Source organism: Xiphophorus couchianus, chromosome 18 (assembly GCF_001444195.1).
Source record: "Xiphophorus couchianus chromosome 18, X_couchianus-1.0, whole genome shotgun sequence".
Classification (NCBI taxonomy): domain Eukaryota; kingdom Metazoa; phylum Chordata; class Actinopteri; order Cyprinodontiformes; family Poeciliidae; genus Xiphophorus; species Xiphophorus couchianus.
Window position 1 is genome coordinate 23073634 of NC_040245.1, and position 23677 is coordinate 23097310.

Consider the following 23677-nt stretch of genomic DNA (forward strand, 5'->3'; position numbering starts at 1 on the left):
ATTGTTCATACATTATTTTGAAGGCTGCACAAGCTTTGGGTTTTTAAACTTTTATTTGGGTCATGATGCCCTGATGACTGCGTAGACAAAAGGACAGTGAGCAAGTCTTCCCAGCGGGCTTTGTGTTACACTTATGCCACATCATCAAGGCTTCACTACTCCTATTTATTTGATCCTATTTGGTCCTCCTACTCGTTGCCCCCTTGTTCATGCATTATGTAAAAAATAAAAAAAGAAGAAAAAAAAAACTGAGACAGCTTTCTCTTGTCTTTCCTCACTATATCTATTAGGCACAGTGGCAGTCCTTGCATGAAAGACTCCCTGGGCAAACCCCTTTTTTGAAGCCCCCCCACCACCACCCAAGAATCTGTTACTCATGTATAATAATTGAATGTACAGTTAATTAGTCTATATATTTTATTTTTCATGTTTGTATTGATCTTAAAAGACCCATTTGTTAAGCAAGCATAGAAATTGTGTTTTATTTTTTTGTGAGCAAATGCTTTATTTTGAAGGATTTGTTCGGTGTACATTGAATCTGTTAAACTTGAAACATTTTTCATTTTTGTTCAGAAGCAGTTGAGTTGACTATTAGACGCTAGCTATGCTATCATGCTTACATCATGGTAACCTTGTAATTCTTTTTTTTTGTTTGTTCGGATTTCGAAAGTACTGCCTAACTTGCTTGAAGACAACATTCGCTTGTCCTTGCCTAGTTTCACAAACTCCTTCTCGAAACTCGTGTTTTATCAACTTTCTGCCGTTCTCAACAGTGCAGATCTACACAATGCAGGAGAGAAAAACTAGTTACTTTATTGATAAAATGATGACTTGCACCAAATAGTCGTCCAAGGCTTTTAATAGCCCAATTTCCCCTTGATACTGAAAAAAGATTTTGCTTTTTCCTTCAAATGCTTTGAATCTGCCAAAAAAAACAACTTTTTACTTTGTTCTGTAAATGCACAACCAAGTGGGAAGTTCTTTGAGGCATAAATGAGGGCGATCTTCCTTTAAAAAAATTTTTTTTTTTTTCTCTGATTTTAAAGGTACGACCTTTCAGAGAACCTGCAGCACGTTTTCTGTTTTTATCGTCATTGTGAAAAGATCGGAATCGGCCACCATCTCAGCCGACTAGTCAGACGACTAGGAAAAGGCTGATCATGGCATCTCTGCCGCGCATCACCTCTCCTCCCCCTCCCAACATCCTTGACTTCCTCTCCGCCCCCTCCCTTCCTTTTTTTTTTCTCTCTCCTCCATTTTTTTCTCCTCTTTCTGGCCCTTCACCCTGCTCTCACCTATTTTGCCCTGTCTGAACTACTATATGTGTGTGTGTGTGTGTTTGAGAGAGCTGGTCTGGGATCCGTTGCTGTGTTGTTATGATTTTTTTTTTCTTTTTCATAGATTGACAGCCAGCATGGACAGTGGAGGCACTGCCAGCAGCCAGGACATAAAAAATGCATCGCATAAGTTTGCGATAAAGCCCTGGGTAATTATGGCAAAGGCCCCTATCACAAGCGATTAGTCAGGACAGTGAATCTGAGCGTGTGCAAAAAAAAAAAAAAAAAGGGCTGGCGGTTGGCAGGCCTGTCTGCAGGATAGGAATCAGCCGGAGCTGGTGCGCCGTGAGTGTGTGTGTGTGTGAGCGTGCAGAACCGCTCAGAACATTCACTTTCTATTATTGATGACATCTTATTTACTCTCCCTCCCACTGAGAGGCTCCTAGAGGAAAGCCTTCAGAGAACAACCTTTTCTTCTTATCCCCCCCCTCATTTTTTTCTCCCGTTTCTTTATTATTATTTTTAAGGCTAATATGTGGCTGGCATGATATGATCAGAACCAACGCACGGCCTCGTCAGCCAGGTCGACTCCTCGTCTCGCGTCTTTTCCGACGAACGAGACGGGACCGCACACACACACACAACACAACACGTGCTCGTCGCCTGTTTTTCCTTTCAGGAATGTTTTCTTTCTTGTTTTCCCTATTTGAAGATGAAACTCCAACCCCAGCCGGGATGTCAGTAGCTTTAAGCAGTCGTGGCGTCTGTTCCTCGCTCCAAATGCTGATGTTCATTAAAATCTTATTTGATCAGTATGTCCCATTCCCTGTGTGGGAAAACGAGCTAGGTGGTTGTTAGAGGACAGAGAGTGCTTTGAAACAGCACAGTAAGCTGTTAAGTTGTCTCTGCATGATTTCTTTCCTTCTTCTTCTTCTCCCCCTCCACCAACCACCACTACAAACACGAATGGGTGCAACTGTGAGGCTTTTAGCAAGGTCTTGCACACTTGCAGAGTGGATCAGTGATTCAGAGATGATGGCAGGGTGACAGTGAATTACAGATGGAAGAGGTTTTAACGTCTGTAATCCCTCTCTGTCCATTAGAGTTGAGTTTCTTTAGAGGGGAGGGAGATCATCACTCTTCTCTCCTGTTGGTTTTTTTCTTCTTCTTTTTCCCCTCTCTTTTTTTGTGTGTATTTTTTAAGACCTAGTCAAGCAGTTCGCCGGAACGTAGCATGTCTGCTTGAGAAATGACTCTTCGTTACAGACGCTCCTTAATAAGATGCGGGTGAATAGCCGTGCCCGAACCTATAGCTTGTAATTTTTTTTATTTATTTATTTTTTTCCCTGCAAGTTGAGAAAATTAAGAACAGACTGCTCAGTTACACACAAATCCCAGTTTAGGCCTAATAGCCCCATGTCTCACCTCATAATATTTCCCTGGGGGAAAAAAAAGAAAAAGAAAAGAAAAAACACACCCCAGATGTCACTTTGAGAGGAAAATAAAAGCAAAAATAGTCCACGAGTCGCGCGAAGCTAAATATCAACTTGAAGGGGGAAATCGATCCGGACGCTGTTCTTAATTCACCACCTCCTAATGGGTAAATTTAGGAAAAGGGTTTTGTAAACTGACCCCGGAGCTGCGGCCGGTGGCAACCCGAGTGGTATAAATCTCTCAACGACTGGCTCGCTGTTGTCTGCAGGAGTTTTAGTGTTAATTTATGAGCTGGTCGTCTGAACCCACTGGCGGGATATTTTTACCCCTCTTGTTGCTGCACAGGCCGGGGGAGCACCGAGGGACGGTGGGGGGGGGGCATCACGTCATGGTTCCACCGTAGCCAACTCGCTGCTCTGCCCAGTGACAGAACCTGGCATCGGGACTGAAGTTTCACTGTGTGGTGCTGAGCGACTAAGCATGAGTCAGAGAAAAAAAAAAAAAAGAACAAGTGTATGTCAGGTCTCCAGTCTGTCCTTGGGTCCGCTCTTGGAGGGTCTTTGTCCTCTGTCTGTGAGGTTTTACTCTGAAGGCGTCGGGGATGCTCATGGAGAAGAAGGGCAAAGGAAAAAAAAAACAACACTTTCCATGTTTACCATATTGGCCAGTGTTTCTAGGTAGAGACTGTCCTGAAAAACTTCTCACTTTGGTTCCATTTCTAAGACGTTTCTGCTTAGTCTACCCAACCTGCAAAGGATGTAGGACGACACCCAGTTGATTTAAATGTTTTTGAAAAATATTTCACCGAGTTTAAAAGTACTTTAATTAGACATCAGAACCGTAACTTTGCTCTGTCTTGTCTGAATATTGTAAAGAGCTCTCCATAGCTGCAAAAAAACTCAGATAAAAGATAATGTAATTAGTTAGGGATGCAGCGGTCACATGTTTCCTGGCCAATAGCGATTTCCGGTCGTCTTTGTGACCGGAACCGCCAATTCCAATTTGGACTGAATCCCAATACGTTTGTAAAAGTAAGAAAGAATGTGCTTCCTGTTCTTTGATAGTAGTGGTATTAAGTCTCCGAGAAAACAAGGTTGTTCCTCTTTATGCACCAAATTAAATGTACCTAAACTGTATCTGGTTTTTATTTAGAAAATCAGAAACATATTTAAAAATGATCAAAAACAGGATGGGGCTGGCTGGATCAGTGCAGACAGGGAAAACTGATTCTGACTACAGACTGATGGATCTCTAGTAACTTACCAGTATTGAAAATTCTAAAATGACAACAAAGTAATATCGGTTAATACTTTGAGGGGTTATAATAAAAATGGAAAAGGCTTTGGTGTGGCCAAAATGTCATTTCTTAGCACATTTATTTTTATTTTTATTTTTTTATAGTTGCTTATAACATAAATACATGTTTCCACCCTTTTTTCTAAGGTACAACACCCCTCCACAGTATTTGCTGTTGCTTTAATAACTCGTGTAGTAGTAGTTGTAGTAATATTTGATCACAAACAACTGTTTCTCTCATTAAATGAATGCAAATCCCTACAGAAATCTGAACGCTAGATGTTTCAGTAGTTTGACAGAGTGTGTTAAATAATATTTTGGCAGTTGCTGTATCAGTAAAATCAATAACATCTGTTATAACTCTTTATAGACTCCTATTTGTTTGTGTGGTAGTTGCTGGGATCATAAGCTAGCAAGTAGGGAAAGTAAAGCTACCGTTCAGCTCAGTTGTTCTTATTTACTTTTTTTTTTTTGTTTTTCACTAAAATGTGGCTGTAGTCGATCAAAATTCCTGACCTGTACGTATTTCGCTCCGTAACTTTAAATATCAAACTCCCACTGATGAGCCTCTCCTCCTCCTCGACCAGCTAGTAACAAGAGCAGAGAGGGGGGGCCAGTTTCCTGAGGCCTAATTCCAAGTGGCAGGCTTTATTTCCAGACCCACTTGGAGTCTCCCTCACCTACAGCATCATAGAGTTTCACCGTGTCTCATGACAGAGGCATAGCATACATTACTCTCCTGCTCTGTATTCATGCATTGCTGAAGCTAGTTCTCCTTTTGAGTTGAAATCCACACTTGTGGTGTGCTACTGAGCGTAAGAAGTTAGCCAAAAGTTCATATTTTTATTAGTTCATAAGTGAAAGTGTGGTGGCGTAAGAATAGAAAGAACAGTGGCAATATCTTTGCCAATATTTCTTGATTACCTTCGGTTATTTGGAAAAAACTGTATGATGACAACACAGTTAAAACAGATGTTTGCAGCTAAGAGCTACGTAGATGGATTCTAAGTTTTCAGAAGTGTAGACTGATGAATATATGCCATGTTCTTTAAATAACTAGGTCTTTCTTTTTTTTAAAAAAACTTTAATTTTTAAGTTTTGTGAAGACAAACAAAACAGTGAACAGTCTGGTAAGTAATTAGACCTTTCTACCTTTCAGGTTCGAAGCACGTCACTTTTTAAAACTATCATTTTATGTACCAACAATGTCTTAGACCTAGTATTATCAGATGATGGTTTGAAAATAATTTCTGTTTCAAGCTTTTTAAAAGCCAAAGTGATGTCTCGAACCTCATGTTTTAACAGTTAGATAAAAGAACTCTTGTTAGTGTGAAATTGCCTTTTGACATTTCTGTGCCTTTGTGTTATCAAATTACGAGAAGTTTATCAGTCAGTAAAATATGTCCTGTTTTGCAGCGATGCATTTATCAGGCATTTACTTCCAGAGACTGATTTCAAGTTTTCTATCATGTCTGACCTGCTGCTGATATGTGTAAACTAATCATTCAATAGTCAAATGTAAAAAAAAAAAAAAGGGAAGTAGAGCTACGGGTTGCTTGATACAGGTATTAGTGTCGAATCCCAGTGAAAACAAGGATCTACAGCATTACCGCCACAGATGAATCATCACTAACTTTTCAAAAATACTTAAGCATTGAATTAACTTGTAATTCAAGTGTTACAAAAACCTTTTTATTTTCAGATTCATTTTGCGCTTCATAAAGATCGAATGCAAAATTGTGACATAAGTCGATTTGATGAAAATGGGTGGGGGAAAAAATAGCTTGGGAAATCCTACCTTCAAAAACCTGATTGTTTCTTAAGGCTCAGATTTCTTATGACTCAGCCCAACTGATGGTGATTATAATTGTCATCATATGAAGTGTTGAGCAAGACGTCGACAGGGGAAGCAGATGCAGTCGTGCAGGACAGGAAATAGTCTGACTTTATCAGGGTACGTCTGATGACGAATAAGGTGAATATTCATTTGACGAGGATCTTTTTTTTTTGGGAAGGTTTACTGAATGGATTTATAGTTTTGTAGCACTTTGTCCTCCATATGTCGTGTTTGTGTTGAAGCACATAGTAAGAGTTGTTTCTCTACCAAATACTCTGCGGTCTTCAGCATCTAAAGCCAATCTATTGGTACCTAATTTTAGTGTTGTTTATCTCCCTGTTATCACGGCGTAGCTGGGCTAAAAGTGTCTGAGTGGCCCTATGTGGAGAGCTTATCCCATGTCAACCCATGACTCCAGTATCAGTGTACTGTTAGATCATTGACCATAGGTATTGAATTCTAATAGGCCTATTGGCGTGTCCTAATGGTCCAAGTATTGAATTATGATATTGGCAAGCGCTGATGTCCTCGGGATTGAATTATGATATTGGTGTGGAGCAGCCTAATGGTTCCTAGTATTGAATTATGATATTGGTGCACTTTGATGGTGTAGGGATTGAATTATGATACGCTAATAGCTCACTCTGTGTAATTTTCAGTGTCAATCATGGCTTTTGTTGCTGGATCCATAGTCAGCCCTAAGGGCCGATCCTTCAGTCTTATCCGATAAGTCTTTCAACTTTTATTCTCAGTTGCTCTTAGTCTTTTGAGCAGTTGCGTTATTTGATTCTGTTCAATGCAAACAAAAATGTGTTAGTTTAACATCTATATATTTTTTGTGGTTATACGGTATAGAAACAGCGACTGTTTCCAGAGAACACCAAGGCGATCTAGTCTCGGTTCATATATCTGTGATTTATTCATTTATTTTTCTGTGGATTTTGGTAATCTCAATCTCTACCTTTTTAGTTGTACTGAGCACGGTGTCCTCATTTCAGTAGTTTTACACCAGAGATGCAACGGTTCCTCTGGCCTCTCACATAGTAAATGGGTGGCTTGCTTCTGTGTCAGCCCTCTAAAAATAACACACACTGCTGGCTAGGCTCAGCAGAAAACTACCGCCGATTATGATGATTCAACTACCCTGTATTCACAGGTGCATATTTGTGTCAGATGGGGCGGGGACGGGGGTTCTGCTTTCCAGATCGTCCTCTGCTTTGGGTATGGTCTTGGCTGACTCTTTTTTTTTTTTGCCTTGTAGTTATGTTGGGAAAACTTTGCTGAAGTGAGGAAAATCTTTTTTAGCAACTGTTGAAAAATACCTCAAACTGCTTATGTGTATATTTACTGCAGTAATTTTAGAAGCCTACATTTTTCACAGCTGGCACGATGTTGATGGTAAGTGCTTGTACCCAGCTATTGTCATTAGGTAGGACTATGATGACGCTTAAGCTAAAATTGATCCCCAGCATTGTCCAATGAAACGTGGGAAATTCAGTACAAATGATGCCCAATAGCTGTTAAATTCATTGAGCACCATGAGAAGCCACTAACCTCCCCCCTCTAACCTTTGGGCTACGCAGCTGTCAGACTGGAGCCACGGTTCAGAGGTGGTGTGACCCTTACGGCCTCAGCATGACCTGGGCTGTCTGACAGACCTAACCTTTACCAGGAACAGATGATGACTTCACCATCTGTCTTGTGTTTAGTAGGTCTAGCCTACTTGAACTTGAACTTGTTTGAGACGTTATTGTGAGGGGAAAAATGCATCACAAGATTTTAGACTGAATACCAGTTTCTGGGCATAACTCTTTACCGTACCACGCCCCATGTCCGTCGACTATTAATTCAGGAAGTGATGGAAATATCCTACTGAGAATGTAGCAACTCCTTCAATACGTGTATACACCATCAATTTGAACAAATTACTACTATTTTAGCATATTTAATTTGCTGGTTTGTCATAAACATTCTGTTGGAACAAATATAAGCACACATTCATTTTCAAGAAAAAAAAATGCATTGCCTTGATTTATAAAACAACATAAACTTGATTTGTGAAACAACAAATCAAGTTTATTGTATTTAGATTTTCTGTAATGTCGTACTCCAAACAGAAAAATAAACAAATTTTGTCAGTTGCTCGAAAATGCAGACCACATTTATATTTTGACATTCTTGGCATTCTGAGGATTAGTCTGATTGCAAGTTAACTTGAGGCCTACAACAGCTTTCCATTGCTTATGGACAAAAGAAAAGACAAATTTGCATGTTTGAAAATCTTTCCGGATCTGAAGAACAGACAGTCATGGTGTGAAAACGAAATATGAATGAGATGCCGAACAGTCGTGTGGCAAATGATATTTCAATCCCTGGGAATCTCTAACTAACTGATTTGCATCGCACTACAGTAGTATGTTAGAAAATAGTTTAATTTTTTAGCAGAGATCAATTAAGTGGCCTTAATGATTGTTATATACGAGAACTTCATAGTGGTTATTGTAATATTAAGATATAAATTTGTGAGGGGATATTCAATCACAGCTCTTAACCTTTTGTTTCCGTGAGTGCCTCTTCAAATTCCTAGTTTATCAGGGCTAGCAAGCCTCTCCCCTTACTCCACAACTACTAAGATACTCAAAATGTAGGAGGGGGAATGAACAATTAGAGGCAAGAAGTAAAATGAGCTGTTTCTCAAACTTAAAAAAAGTAGTTTTTAACCAAAACAACTAAAGAAGTTTCAGTTTTGGTGCAGAACTTGTGTACCTCATCCAGAGCTGGATAATGCGCATCATCTGTCGTTAAGTCTGTCAATTGGATTTTCAATGCTAAGCCGCGTAGCCGTCCATCTCCTCTCCCAAAAGTGAGAGTTGCTCTCTTGAGTAAGGGGGAGGGGGAATTGACTGTGTGTATTTAGTCGACACAGGCTCATCCGCTGACTGCTGTCTGACCCTGAGTTCAGCGGTACGGTTATTAATAGGCCCGGAGGCCTCAACTTCCAGGAGGCCCTCTGATCAGCTCCAGATGTGGAATGAGAGGACAAATCTGTGGGCCTATCCATGTTTCACATGAAGCAGAAAGTGGGGAGATAGGCATTTGGCGAGACTGATAAAGAGCTAGGGAGGAAGGGAGGTACGCAAGACCTTTCCACAGCAGGAGTGTGTTTTGCGAGGCTTTGTTTTCATGTGTGTTTTTTTTTTTTTCCTTTTTTCTTCCTTCATTTATTACACTCTCTGCCCTCAGACCAAAAGACCATAAAAACGTATGGTATCACCATGGCGACCATAATAACCACCTATAAAACAGCGTGTAAACTGTGAAATAAGACAAACAGACCAGAACAGCCTTGACTGGCTGGCTGGCTGGCTGGCTGGCTGAATGGCTGCCTTCCGCCATAAAACTATTTGAGAGCCAGACTGAAGGAATGCCTCGGAGGCTGCTGTGGCTGTCACGACACATGAAAGGATTAGGCTCTGTGTTTTATCTCCTCTTTATCTGATGGTAATGGATAAGCCGAGTGTAGCCTATCATTCGATGCTCGGGCTGGGGGTTTGATGTTTTAGTAGGGTGACGGTTTGTTGAGTTGACCGCTTTGGTCTATTGATTGCTGTTTGATGGTTTTGATATGTAGGCTGCGTGGAACAGGTCAAGTCTTTTATGCAGTGAAGGCTCCAAATAGCTTTTAGCTGTCCTTCACTCCCCCCCTCTTCCCCATTACTCTAGTGGTTCGTTTGATGTTTGGATCAATCAATAGAAAGAGCCTGAGCTCTTACACATGCTTCTTCCTACTTCCCACTGAGCTCAATTCTTCCTCCTTCATTGTGCAGCCTTTATATCACATTTTCTCAACACAGAATAAATGATATAATTACAGCTCATTACTTAGCCTAACGCAGGCTAATTATTCTGTCATTATATTAGCTATGCTCATTCTCTCCTTTGCACTGTTTTCCCCTCAAAAGTCATGCGAGCGGTGCAGAAAAAGTCTTGCTCATAAAGGCTGAGTAAGTCAAAGCCCCTGGACATGTCCTGTTGACGTTGATCGTATAGACCGCGGGTGTCAAACTCGGTCAGACGATGAGGCCTCGCTAGGAAGTAGTGACAGCGCAGACCAGACACATTAAAGAGTCCGGGCACAGAGAGATGCCTAACCTAATGGGGCATTTTGATGTATGCCTTTTAATTTATGCAAAGAAATCAACATGCTGCTTTTATAGGCCATGGCACAGCTCATGCTGATGTGTCATCAGACGTCTAGAAAATTACTGGATACAACAGATAGACGAGGCTAAATTTAAAAGTGGGGGCTGGGGGGTGAGGGAGGTGGAGAAACATCATGCGGAGCAGGGTTGTGATTTATCAGAGGCACGTGAGTGATGGACACCCTCTCTTTCTTCTTTTTCTCTTTTTTTGTTCACCGTGCTGTCTCTGTGCCAGCGGCATGAAGCCGCAGGTCGTCCTTATATAGAAGTCTAAGTGAATTACAACAAATGAAATGGGCTAACGAACTGAGAGCAGAAGAGCACTGAACACCGTGCTGTTGTCAAGGGTCGGAGGCTTTCTGGGTCAAAAATAGATGCAGATGAGTGGAGGAAGTTGTGGGTGTCTGTAGTGGGACTCTGCTGTAGCGCACCTGGGACTCTGTCATTGTCCTGTGATGCCATCTGTGATTCACATATGCAACACACCAGTACTTAAGGTATAGATTGGTACTTATGTAGGGATTTAAGTATTTACTGCCCACTTTTAAAACTCTTCTTAAAGCGCATTTCTATCGTTTGGCATTTAACAAACATTGAGACTTTTGCTCTTACTCTATAGCGCTTTATTGCTTCTATTGTTGTCTTTTGTTTTGTTCTTTTCATAATTTGAACGTTTATTAATTTTCATTTGTACTGGACTTTATCACAGTGCCTGTTGTTTTAAAGTGCTAAAGTAGTAGTAGAAATCCATCTGTTGAATACTTCTAAAATAAAAACCCCTGTCATCTTTGATTTATAAGGACATCAACCAGCGATATGTACTTCAATACACATGTATTTAGTTTAATAATAATCTGATGAAGGTTAGGTTGATTAGTATATTGGGATAATCTTGCATTTGCTGGAGTTTAAAACTTTCTTTTTCCATGAAGGAACTTACTGTACATTTTTAGGTGCTTTAGCCCTGGAAAAACGAAATGTCAAAGTGATAATCGGCAGGTCAGGCAGTAAAAAGAAAAAAATCAGTATAAGCCAGGAAGAGCATGTTTCTGTGAATCACTGGTTTAGTCACTTTTGTGAGATACCAGAGCACCAGAGGAATTGAAGTTTTTTTAAAATAACTTTTAGGGCAAATAAAGTAATACTGTTCTGCCCCTCCACCACTTCTTGATGCACACTGCTGGTCAGCTGGTTGAATAAAGGTAAAAATGGTTTACTCCACTTAAAAGAGAGACAAATTCAGCTGTTTGGAAATTAGTTATAGAAACTAAAGGAATATGACTATTAAGTATGATTTTTATGTTAAATGGCATCATAATTTGGAATTAATAGTGTGTGAGATCAATGGGCAGGTTCCGGACGGCGCAATCGGCGCACACTCCTCGTGCCCAGTTCACTACATCAACTATAAATGCAGCTTAATCTGTCTTTACAGTCACTATTACTGGTGTATAAAAACCCTATTTAAAATTAACAAATGACTGTTAGCCTGGTAGGGGGGTGGGCAAGTGAGTCTGGTTGCCCGCCAGGCTTATAATACACTGGGGTAGGCCCTGCTTAAGGTAACTCTGTTCTAAAACTAAGGTTGAGTTGCACAGTTAACTGCAGCCTTACTACCTGAGCTGCCAGACTTGTGTGCTAGAAAGAATATAAAGATAAAAAGAGCAAAGTGTCCAAATGTTTATTCTATACTTTTACTTGAGAATCCCAGTTAAAATATTATATATATTGTTAAATAACTTTAGCAATATATATGCAAGTAGAGAAACGACTTTGGCAAAACAAGAATGATTCTTTGAGATCCATTAATCAACCGTCCAAAGTTCAGAATGTGCCAGTTTTCCTGATTGGTCAAATACCCATAAAATCAGATTTTGATTATATCTGGTTCTGTTCATTAAGTACATCACAACTGGAAGAATAAAATACTTTTGATCTATAAACATATCAAACAACATGGGCTTTTTTATACAATAAATACCAAATAAAGGTTGGAATATATATTTATGCTACTGCCTTCTGATCCAATAAAGAATCTGTGGCACTGATCAGTTAATGTCAAGTTTCAACCATTTGCATTTCATGTTATGTCAACTACTAGCACCACTAAGTTGACAGCCTTGGGTCTCAGGCCTGTTTATGTGCTGTAGGGCCTAGAGAACCCTTGTCCTCCCCCTCCTCTGGACCTGATTAATCCCTATAACCCCCCCTACTCTATGTAGAATCGCATTTCCATTTTTTCTAGTCTGTATCTGTTCCTTCATCCCCTCCGCAATCTTCCCCTCACTGGCACAGAATGGCTTCCTGGCAGAATGGAGGCATTAATTCAGGGATGAGAGGTGTGATACTCTCTCTCTCTCTTGCTGTGTCTCTCCGGTTCTCTCTTTCTCTCCACCGGTGTTGCGTTTGTAACTCCTGGCCTTTATCGTAGCCGAAACAGCTCACTACCCTCTGATCCTATCTCGGATCTCAATATCCTCGCCGTTCCACCCTGTAAACGCAGGGATGAAAAATCTTGCCCTTTCACCAATGCATTACACCCCAGCATATCGCCATACGCCCCCCCTCCCCTCCACCCCCTTTCTCCCATCGCGCTCTCCATACCACTCACCCTTTGTGACACGGGCCTCCAGCGAAATTCGAACTCCGCAAAATGAGACCAAGTGAGCTGCACTTCCTTTACGCCAGAAACCATCTTAGTCTCATTATATTTGTATTTAGGCCCAGCCCAGGCCCTTGAATCTCCCTTGTCAGACAATAGGTCAGGCAAAATAATGACTCGCTCTCTGTAAGCTTCAAGAGAGTTAAGGCTTTGGATGTAGGGGAGATAAAACAACAACCGGTCTCTCAGCAGAGAAACATGGATCAATACAAACGAAGCGGCGGTGTAAAAAGGCTGTTTTTGATCCGGGCTTGCGTCAGCACGGCCGAGGTGAGTCTTGACAGCTCCCGCGCTGTTGGTAGATATGGATCTGTGTTCAAAAAAAGGAGCAAAACGCTCAGGGAGCACAAGCGTCTTGTTAGGCTGTGGAGCGTCAGGCCTTCCCCCTACCCCTCTGTTCCCCAACCGCCCCGCGTGCAAACACACGGGCTGAAATCATCATTGCACTGAAACTATAGCATTGGCTTGAAAACTTTGTGGTTTTTCACTCCTTCAAAGTAGGGTAGAGGAAAAGCAAAAATGGAGGATATGACTTGTGGTTTGTTTTTGAAAGCGGCGCCTGCTGGCATATTTAAAGCTCTCTAACCTGCTATGTCAAAGGTAGGTAGGGAAGCAAGCAAGGATGGCAGGCTCTTATCTTTGCTGCTGTTGTGTTTTGGGGGGAAGGGGGGCGTGCCTGTGATCTGCAATCGTGTACTGTGTCGTCGTAGCGAGTGTGCCTGTCGCTCCTGACTGAGCCGCCACCCCACAGCTCCTCCACACACACACACCCCCCCCACACACACAGTAGGTTTTGGCAGACAGAACAAGTCAGCCGCCGTGGAGCTGGAACGCTGTGCCGGGTGAAAGAGTGGGGGCGGGGTTGAAAGGTAGGCTTCGTAGATCTTTAGATAAGACATCTTTCCAGACGCCTTTACTGTTTACTATCATAACCGCATAACAGCCTCAGACATGTTGGAGATGAAAGGAAAGATTAGTGACTGCTTTTGCAGGATAAAAAAAAGAACTTCATCTCTTAAACATCTGTGTCATGATGCCAAGTACAAAGGCTGTAAAAGGCTCCTCACTTTGTAATAAAAACTTGACGTCTTTATTTTCATATTGGTTTCCTCTGTAGTGGGGCTTCTATGGTAACCACTCCTAAAGTACATGTGTTTTTTAATGTCTCCCTTAAATTTAGAGCTCCTACTGTAGACATTAAACTTGTAGATGATGGCCTGCTGGATGTATGGATCAAAGGATTGGTGTTTTTATTGACAATTTCAAATTATTGTAAAGCTTTTATGTGCTGATAGAGAATTTAATCAATTCGGACTTTACTTTAAGAAGTATGATGTCAGAAGTATGTCAAAACTGTTTTTATTTTCTAGCCTTCTGCTATGTTTGAGAATGAATTGATAAAATAGTAGTGGGGAGGTGACGTCACACTGTGTGAGGGGGCAATTGCACTATACCAGGGTTTTACCATTTAAAAACGCATAATGAGTTGGAGTTGGTATTTTAATGACTTTAGCATCTCCTCCTGCCAGTTAGCATAGCTAGCTTAGAAAAAGAAGGACTGTTTTGTGTGGATATTAGAAAGTTTTTTTTTTCTATTTGGGTTTTTTGAAGTTAGGTTCTGTGATTATTGGTAAAGGTTCCCTTAGCTTTAGTAGAAAGGTGTTTTATCATCGTAAGCATCACCTGCCAGGGAGTCTATCAGGATGATTTCTAATTCACCAACCTCCTTTGATGCTGAATGTAATTCCATGCAATAACAGGAACTTTGTTCAGCTGAACAAAAGGCCACAAAACCTGACAATAGTTCCTTGTGAAATTATAAATGCATGCGCACATAGCGTTGTGTCTTGCTGATATAAACATTTTTAGTTTCAACAAGATTTGTTTACTTTTTATAAACTCAGTGGCTTCTTTCTGCTACAGATAAGGAAAGTATTACTGATTGTAATAATCTGAACTAACTTTTAATGTAAGATTTCCAAAAGGCCACCAATATTTTTAAATGCAGAAAATTCCCTGACAGACTCTGATTAAAAGCATGTCTAGTGGTGCAGCTTTGTTGTGGTCTAGTCAACTTTCCTGTTCCTTGCTGAAAATATTGCTCTCCTTCTGGCTGAATGAAAGACATATTTCAATATGTAATACAAAATAAAGTTTTCTGTGAAGAAGCTTCCTAAACCTCCGAACTTCTTTGACTTGTTTTTCAACACCTGATGGTGAAAAGTCTTCACTCAATAACAGCATCCACACCAAATCAATTCGCATAAAAATCTTGATTCTCATTTTCTGTGATTCAGAATCAACATAAATTCTCAGTCGATTTAGAAAAAAAAAAGAAAAATCCACTGACTTTTGGCGTCCATTTTGTAATGACGTGGGATGCCCTGACGTCACCACACAGCCGGTACTGGAATGTTCTCGTGGTGATAGCACCAAAACAAAGTGGACACAACAAAAATAAAAGAGAGGTTCAACTGAAACCTGCCTTTGTTGAAGTAAAAACTGCAAATCCACACAGCCAAAGTATGCCATACCATCCTGCAAGTTTTGCACTAACAAGGCATTTCTACTGCTTTACCTACAGACTACAAAGAAGGTTGTGACTCACCAGTGCCTTATCCAAGATGACCAAAGTGGAAGTAACATGTGATACTACTTGTAACGGTTCCATCTAAGTATGGATTAATGTTTGAAACTTTATAAATGTGACAGACACTTTAATGTCACCATTTGTCATTCTCTTTTGCAAAGCAGAGTGAAGTAGATCACGAGGATGCTTTGCAAACCTTTCGATTGAAACAGAAATCTTTGAGTAACCAATTTGAGTGGAAGGTTCATTTGGAATTTAATTGTTGCCTCAGACCTCAGAATTGAATTGAATCTTGAGATGGTCATTAGAGCTACACAATATCAGGAAATCATGTGATAAGCAAACATGTTGGTGAATGTTTCTATGCATGTGTGATTTGCAAAAGATAAATACTTGACAATGTTCCATTTTTGATTTATGAGTCCCAGGATAATGAGTAGCATTTTATTTATATGTTGCGGCGTACTATTTATTGCAATCAAAGTGGTTATTATTATTTCTCACAATGATACTGCGATGACCATTTATTTAGGAGCTCTTTTGTTACCATTACCTGGTAATCAGGCTTATTGCCTGATAGCACAGGCAATGAGCAATTAATCATTTAATTGCATGATGAATTAAAATGAGCTTGATAATTTTCATTCTGATGATGAATATTTTTTGGAAGGGAATGTTTTTGGAGACTTCATAATTCATTCTAGTTACAATTTTGGTTTTAAATGGTGTTTGTTTTTGTTTTAATTATTTTTGGTTGTCACGTCTTTTATCTTGGGTATTTAAAACATCTTCCTGTTCCCGTGTTTAACTCTTATTTTGTGAAGAACACTTATTTGTGTTTGAGAGGGCAAACTTGCTTTACTGTGTCATTATCAGTATATTACTTGAAAACTGTCTCTCAACAACATTATCATTTATCGCAATTATTTCTGGGATGATTTAATGTACGGTGAAATTTATCGTGAGAGACCTAAATTTGTGTTCCCTGATTGACTGAAGCTGGACTGTTTTATTCAATCTTCAGTCAAATAGTAAAGGCGGACAATTCATAACTTATTACAACAGACAGAGTTTTTCGTGGGATTCACATTCCCAGCTATTCTCCAGAGCATCAGGCCTAATACCAGGCCGTGTATTATCTCCTCCTCCTTGCCTTAAACTCCTGATCACCGTGTCGGTACAGACAGCAGCTGCAGATTGACTTCATACTGTGTACATAACAATGACTTTGTTGTCATTCCAACGGCTTATCGAGCTCGTCATCGTCGGTGGGTGAGGGCAGAAGGAATTCCACAAAGTTTTGATACCAATTAAAGTGCGTCTGTCTCCCGTTATCTCATTTAGGCTGAAGTCAATATGATTGGCATAATCAGACATGCCTGATTGGGGCCTCCCATTTAATTAATCAGCCGCACTGTATCATCACCTGTGGCTCATTAGAGTAATTAGACAGAATTAGTCAGATAGACGGCCTCTCTCTGCCTGCACATGAGTGGAAGGAATTGCATTAGGAGGGCTGAGCACACAGACGTACACCTAAGTTCTGATAGCCGTCGGTAATGGGATTTGTTTACCCGTGACTGTTATCAGCGACAAGTATTTTTTTTTTTACTCCCCCCCCCCCCCAACAACGGTAGATGGACAGATGTTCGTTTCCAAAATGGCCCTAACCTCTCCTGCCTTGCTGCAAACAAGCGCGCCCCATGCCAGATTTCGCCGGGGCGAAACATGTTCGCCGACTTCCTCTTCTGAAGCCCGGTTCAAAAGAACACGGAGAAACTGGGCGCGCCAAACTCGCTGCGGAGGGCCTGCCTGTGCGCTCATGTGAGAGCACACGCGTGCGGAGCAGCGTGCGAGAGAGGCTTCTTGGCCAAGTCGGTGTTGAAGTCTCTCGAGGGAGTGTTGGCAATCTGTTCCAATCGTCTTTACAGATGACCAGACGACCAAATGAACCAGGACAGGGACCGCTGCTGTGGGCCAGTCCGGCCAACCCCAAGCAAGGGCTGTTGCAGCAATCACGCAGACATTACAGCCCACTTAATGCTCTCCTGCACACACACACACGCACGCCCTCCCCCCCACGCACACACACATTTCGTCCTCCGCTGAACTAGTCGGTGGAGACTTTACTGAGCTTTGCTCCATTTAAAAGTAGTGCTGGAGCTCATTTGAATAGTAGGGTTTTTTTTCTAAATACAAATCCTAGTAAAGTTTTATTGTTTTCAGATTTTAAAGACTTTAACGACTAAAGAGCCAGAGGATTGTTTAACACACAGAATCCCTGAAAATGGTAGATCGTGCCTCGACTGAAAAAATACCACATTTTTGTGGTAATAAAACAAAGCTTTAAAACAACAATATAAAAGTAGTTGAAGACGTTGTGTAGAAAGTATTCCTTTCTGCTCACAAGAAGATGGTTATAGCTGGTTAATTAGCCAGGCGGTCTGTTCTGGTGCGAGTTTGATGCTTGTAGTCTTGCCAACTGCACCTTTTATTTTAAAACAGTGATACCTTTTTTTAAAAAAGATTGATGGGTTGACTTGTAAAATTCCAGAAAATATAAAAAACTACAACAGGAGAAATGTGGAGTCCTTCAACACCTGCACATTTGATTTCTAGAACCCCGGACTGTTGAGGATGCATTTATAGTCCAGTGCACTTTAGTTTCCGCACCATAAATGTAGGTGTTCTTTAGGGAACACTTTTTCAAACAGTAAAGAGAGTCTTATTTTCAGCCAGATTCCCAGCAGTGTGCAGCAAAAGGTGTAGAGAGGCGTTTCTTGTTTATTTGTTCTCCATGCAGCTGGAGAAAACATCAAGTTTATTTGTAAAGCCCATTTCAGCAACAAGGCGGTTCAAAGTGCTCTACACCATGAACTTGAAATACAGTAACGAATTGTGAAAAGAGTAATAAACTTCAGATCTTGTCAAATGACATCATCGGCTTTCTTTAGCATCTTATTGAAAGGCTTTAAAATCTTACGAACAGTACAGAGGGATGTCTCAGCAGCTTTTGAATCTGTACATTTTCAAAACTTTAAATTTAGCAGACACGTGACTTTCAGGTATTACTAATGGCTTGTCTTAGTAATTATTGAAGTTTCACTCTCATGTACACAAGGCTTCTTTTTCCTGAAAGCTTTTTCTCTAATATAAAACACATTCTACAAGCTGCTTAATTTTTTTGGGGTTAGTAGTTTGACTGCTTGACATGAAAAGTTTAATTATTAACATCAAATCGGTGAGAAAAAAAAAATCTTAGTGGCATTCCAGATGACTTTGAAGCATTTTGTTTGACATTAACACTTCTGTCTAGTACAAGTTAAAGAAGTGCGTTTGTGGACTAGATTTGAATAAAGGCAGAAAATAAGAAAGCAACTTATATGAGGCGTATAATACGCCTCATATAACATAAGCTTGACCTAATTACAGATCAATGGGTCTGGAGCTGCTCCCATTCTCTAAAACTGATCTTCGGTATTCTGGAAACCAAGTTTGTCCTGTTGACCGCTTTCCCGGCAGCTACAAATTCGTTTTGGCCTGTTCGTGTTCACTGTTTATAAAAATGAAAGGTCCTCATCTTTCTGTTTAGCCATCTGTTAATTAAGCTATCTGCTATATTTAGCCTCAGCAGTAATATCAGCTCCAAAGTGGGTGCGAGGGAGGATAAGTCAGCTGAAACGGCTGGCCACCGAGTCCACGCTGCAAAAGTATTAGAACGGTTGGATGTAAGAGGTTAGAAATTAATACCTATGTCTTAAAGACCTACATCCTTCTGCGGAGAGATATTGCTAAAATGAAAATATAACCTTTCAGGAAAAGGGTGTGTTTTATATGCCAGTGTTCCAATATCAATATCTGTTTTAAGCAACTTAAGAAAGATTGAGGTTTGTCTCCAGCTTAAATTTATTACACAAACACAGTAAGAATAAAGAAAATTAGCCTGTGACATGGTTCTCGTAAAAGCTCACTTTGTTGGGTACACATGGAGACACTAAAAAGCTAATTCCAGAAAGTGTGTGTCTGTTTTTCCTTATTAAAAACATTGTTTGCATCACGGCGGTCAGGGCTTTTAGGCGGATGTTGTCTTTTTTTTCTTTTTCTTTCTTCCTCCCCCAGTGCACGTAATACAAAAACTGCATTGGGCAGAGAAAACACCAAAGCCTACTTTTTCACTAGTTAGCCTTAGGTGCATAAAATTGTTTCGAATTTTTTTTAATACGTGGTTTAATGTGCAAGAATAATGTCTGGCAAGAGGGATTGTGAACGTTTGGAAGTCACGCTTCAGTGATAAAGCAAGTGTAAAGTCTACCGTGGCCCGCTGATGTGGGCCAATAGTTTTCTGCATAGTCAAAACCTGATTGAGTCCAAGGGTTACTTTTTTGTTAGCTTAAAAAAAAATGTTTTGACTAACACCTGGGACCGACCCAATTCTCTGTGATGTGTTTAGCTTAATGCTGAGAATTCCTTTGGAAATGGGGATCTGGTGTTGGGATATGCGCCGGGCATTGAGACGGGATTAAAGTGAATTGAGGGCATTGGGGATTGGCACATGACCTTCTGGAGCAGAGCTCTAATTTTGGACCAGGCTTATTTTTAGATGCATCGATCAGCCGTTCCGCGGCCGATGCGCAGTTCCCCATTTGAGGGTTAACTGGCAAAATTCTCATTGCGATTATTTTTATTCCAAGGACTGCAAAGCATAAATGGGTAAAAATCCTCAGCATATTTTAGTCCTGAATACAACAGGAAGTGAAAGAGTCACAAGAATATCCCGATTTATGCGTAAGAGCATTTATCTCTAACCTTTATTAGGTTTTGCAGAAATGCATCAGTACTTCTGCAAAGTGGTATGGTGTGAGCTCGTGGTATGAATTAATTTGGTAAATGGGGAAATATTTGACATTGTTTACACTTACATTAAAAAACTGGCAAAGTTCTAGGTTTGCCTACTCTATAAATGTCTCATTGACCTCCATTTTTTGTAGGTTTCAGGGTAACTTTATAATATAGATACACCAATAAATCAGAAATGATTGTAAATTGCCCTATATTTTCTAGATCTTTCTGTTTCTTTTGCTCTTTAAATTAATCAAAATTAAGACTTCCCACCGTTTCTGCTCTATAAACACATCAAAGTGTAGCTTTTACTTTAATGCACAAATTTGATAAAGAAAAATATCACATTAAGGTTGGGGAATTGAGCTTTGATACATATGTTGAGCATTATTTTTTATTTCCTTCTTTTTTTCCTTTCTTTTACTGCATTCAAATCACTTACCTCTTGTCAAAAAATCTGCAGTACACTTTTTTTTTCTAGAATAAAAAAATCAGACTCTGCAGTGAGATCAGAATTATGTTCTAGCCAGGATTTGACACATCTGTACTCATTACACCTCTATTTCTAGGCTACATTTAGGTGGATGATGGATGATTATTCCATTTAAATTAAGATCTGGTTCAAACTACTAGTACTAATTGTTTAGACATTGTGGTTATCAAAATAAAATCTTGGCGTAGTCGTAACTGTAAAAATGAATTATTCAGATATACTCGATAGCGTTAAAATCACAATTTTAACTATATTTGCCCAAATTTGTCGCCTTAATTTGCTGCAGGTTTTAAACTGTAAGATGTCGAGAACATCCAGAGAAACGTAAGATTCTCTTTAACTGACCAACAGCATTGTTAGGAGGTACTGATGAGGACTGCCACATGCTAGCTGCGCTAACGCTAAAAGCTAACATTATTGTTTTTATTTTCATTCTATTTTACTTTAGAATGATTCTTTAGTTGTCCCTCTATTTTTAGAGGCTAGTTGACAGAGAAATGGCACAAAAGCACAATATGAACCGGTATAATAACCGAATCAATATGTTCCAGCATCCTTGTTCTTTTTTTTTTTTATCAGAGCCCAATCCATGTAGTAGAGCACCCAGTTTCTGGCAATTAATTTCAGGTGATAAAAAAAGAACGTGTTAGGCTCCTCCTTCCGCCATGCTTTGCACAAGCTCCCGCGTACGCTCGAGTTCACTTACACATAGCGCAGCTGCTCCATGGCCACAGGCAGACAGCCTGCTACATCAACTGCACCATGGGCAGCAAGAGCAAGATGGCGTGTAAGCAAGTTTTTTTTTTTTTTTGTACCAAGGCTATAGCAGCAAACTGTCAAAGAATGCATGCTTCTTTTTTTTCTCTTCCTTATCCTGGTTTGTGAATAAAACAGAAATAGCGGCTGGCCAGGGAATTAAACTTAATGCTGATGAAGGCAAATCTACTAATTAGTACTTGATCACGCCATTTCTTTAGAGGATTGTATTGTGTGTTTTCGATGGGGTGGTGTGGGATATATATGCATGAGTGTGTTTTGGGACCTTGTCAGCGGACTGGGCCACAAGGGCCCCTGTGGTAATGTGTGTATTAAATGATTAGTGCGTTAGTTAGCATAACGGCCCTTCAGCACCATTTAATCACTCTCAGGGGTGGGCGTCCTCACAGGGGGTGGATGGAAGAGTTTTGTGGTGGTGGTGGTGGGAGGAGGAAGGGGGACTAAAGAGCGAGGCGCACAGTGCAGGAAACTGAGGAGACTAAACTGAGGAACTGCTGGTTGAATGAGTGAGTGGATGATCTGTGGAGAGGCTGCAGGGGGAGAAAAAAAAAGAAGGAAAAAAAGAAAAAGAGAGAGGGCAGGAATCCAACAGAAACATAATCCGGCAATTGCCACACAGTCAGCAAAGAGAGATACAATCGGTACAAGTCTTGAACGTGTTGTTAATGTCAGAATTGTACCCATCGTCTGGAACAAGGCCCGTGAATGGCTATTAATAACAATGCAAAATAAATGTGGTTAAAGGCGGGGCTGAGATCAGCCTTGACGACGCTGTTTTAGATAATTGTTGCCGTTGTTATGTTACTCAGAGTGGAGGAGTCGTCTGGGGCTCACAGTTAATAATCGCTGTGAACTGCCTTGAATTTGCTGCCATTTGCTACACAGGTTTACACGGCCGACATAATTGTATTTTATGAACTGACAGGCTGGATGACTAAGATGTTACAGCCAGGAAGAGCAGATTCTGTAGCAGTTTTTTTTATTATTATTATTATTTTTGGGTGGAGAAAGGTGTTGCGGTGTTGTCCTCTGGGTGGTCTTCAGCTTTGTTAGATGATTGTGCTGCTATTTAAGTGGCTTGTGTATGTTTGTGGTGTCTGTTTTAATCATTTTGTTTTAACATTAATGGTGCTATGCGCAAAACAAGCCAGAGCAATAAATACAAATTTGTGTTTTTGGGTTACAGAAAGAGCTAGATGCCACCGCCACACAGCTTGCCAACAGACAGGATGAGAGCGAGCAGTCAAGAAAGAAACTCATCGACCTGAGCCGCGAGTTCAAGAAGACGACTCCAGAGGTGAGACGGCTGAACCCGCACTAATCTTTTATACAGCCATACTTGATAAATTAGTATATTGTTGAAAAGTTTGTTGAGACAAGTAAGTCATACATGACGTCTAAGATTAGAATATTACATCAAGCTAATAATATGATACAGAAGTGTGGGATTGAGGAAAATACGTTAGAACAAATCTGGGTAAAAGTATACTTTGTGTATACCGAGGGAGGTAGCACCTTTTGGATATTCCCAGAACTATTGGGGGAGTTTTATTGTACGTAGACACAAAACATTTCCCAAAGTAAGAATATTTTCTCACTGACAACTCATTCTCCTGAAACTTTTTAATTTACATTCTTTGAGAGGTCAAAAACCGGGTCATTCCTATTGATTACGGACTGTCATGATTACAAACTTTGCTGTATGATAAATTACCCCAAAAATGATTGTGATATTCAATGTTGTTTTTTTAGACTATTTTCATGTAATGTATATGGCATTATCATTACAAGTATGCCCTCTCGCAGATCAATAAACGTTCATTTCTAGAGAACACTCTGGACCTAAAATACATTTTAAATATTCCAAAATAAAATAAAAACAAAACAACCAATATCAATAAATAAAACTGAAATATAAAACAAACGCAACCAAAGCCGTAGATATAATCAATTTTGAAGTCTCTCTAAACAAAATTGCCCTTCAAGAAATATATTAATCATTAGGCTCAGACAGGTAAGATGGGTAACGCTGCTAGCTAGGACATTTATAATTATCAGGCTCATTTTAGTTCATCGTGTGATTAATTGATTTATTTCTCAGACGTTGAATGCGTTCTGCCACAGATGTGTTGGAGAGTGACGTTTGTAAATGGAGTTGTTTTTCAGCAATTTATTTGCTGCGAATGAAAGGATTACGCTTTGACACATGCAACTTCACTTGAAAATTTATAGAAAGGTGTAACTAACATTTCAAAGCAATTTCACCAAAC

General features: G+C 40.1%; 1 protein-coding gene across 6 annotated transcripts in view; it reads left to right on the forward strand.

Annotated features, from left to right (window-relative positions):
• cux1b (cut-like homeobox 1b) overlaps nucleotides 1-23677 on the forward strand; it is a 94976-nt gene that overhangs the window by 1235 nt on the left and 70064 nt on the right. For 5 of the 6 annotated variants that reach the window (XM_028044841.1, XM_028044842.1, XM_028044843.1 and 2 more), the window contains exon 2: nucleotides 22594-22704. In XM_028044841.1, coding sequence (XP_027900642.1) covers nucleotides 22594-22704 — 111 coding nt within the window. Of the gene's footprint in view, nucleotides 1-21292; nucleotides 21418-22593; nucleotides 22705-23677 lie in introns of those variants that run through there. The other variant, XM_028044844.1, reaches the window with a different exon arrangement.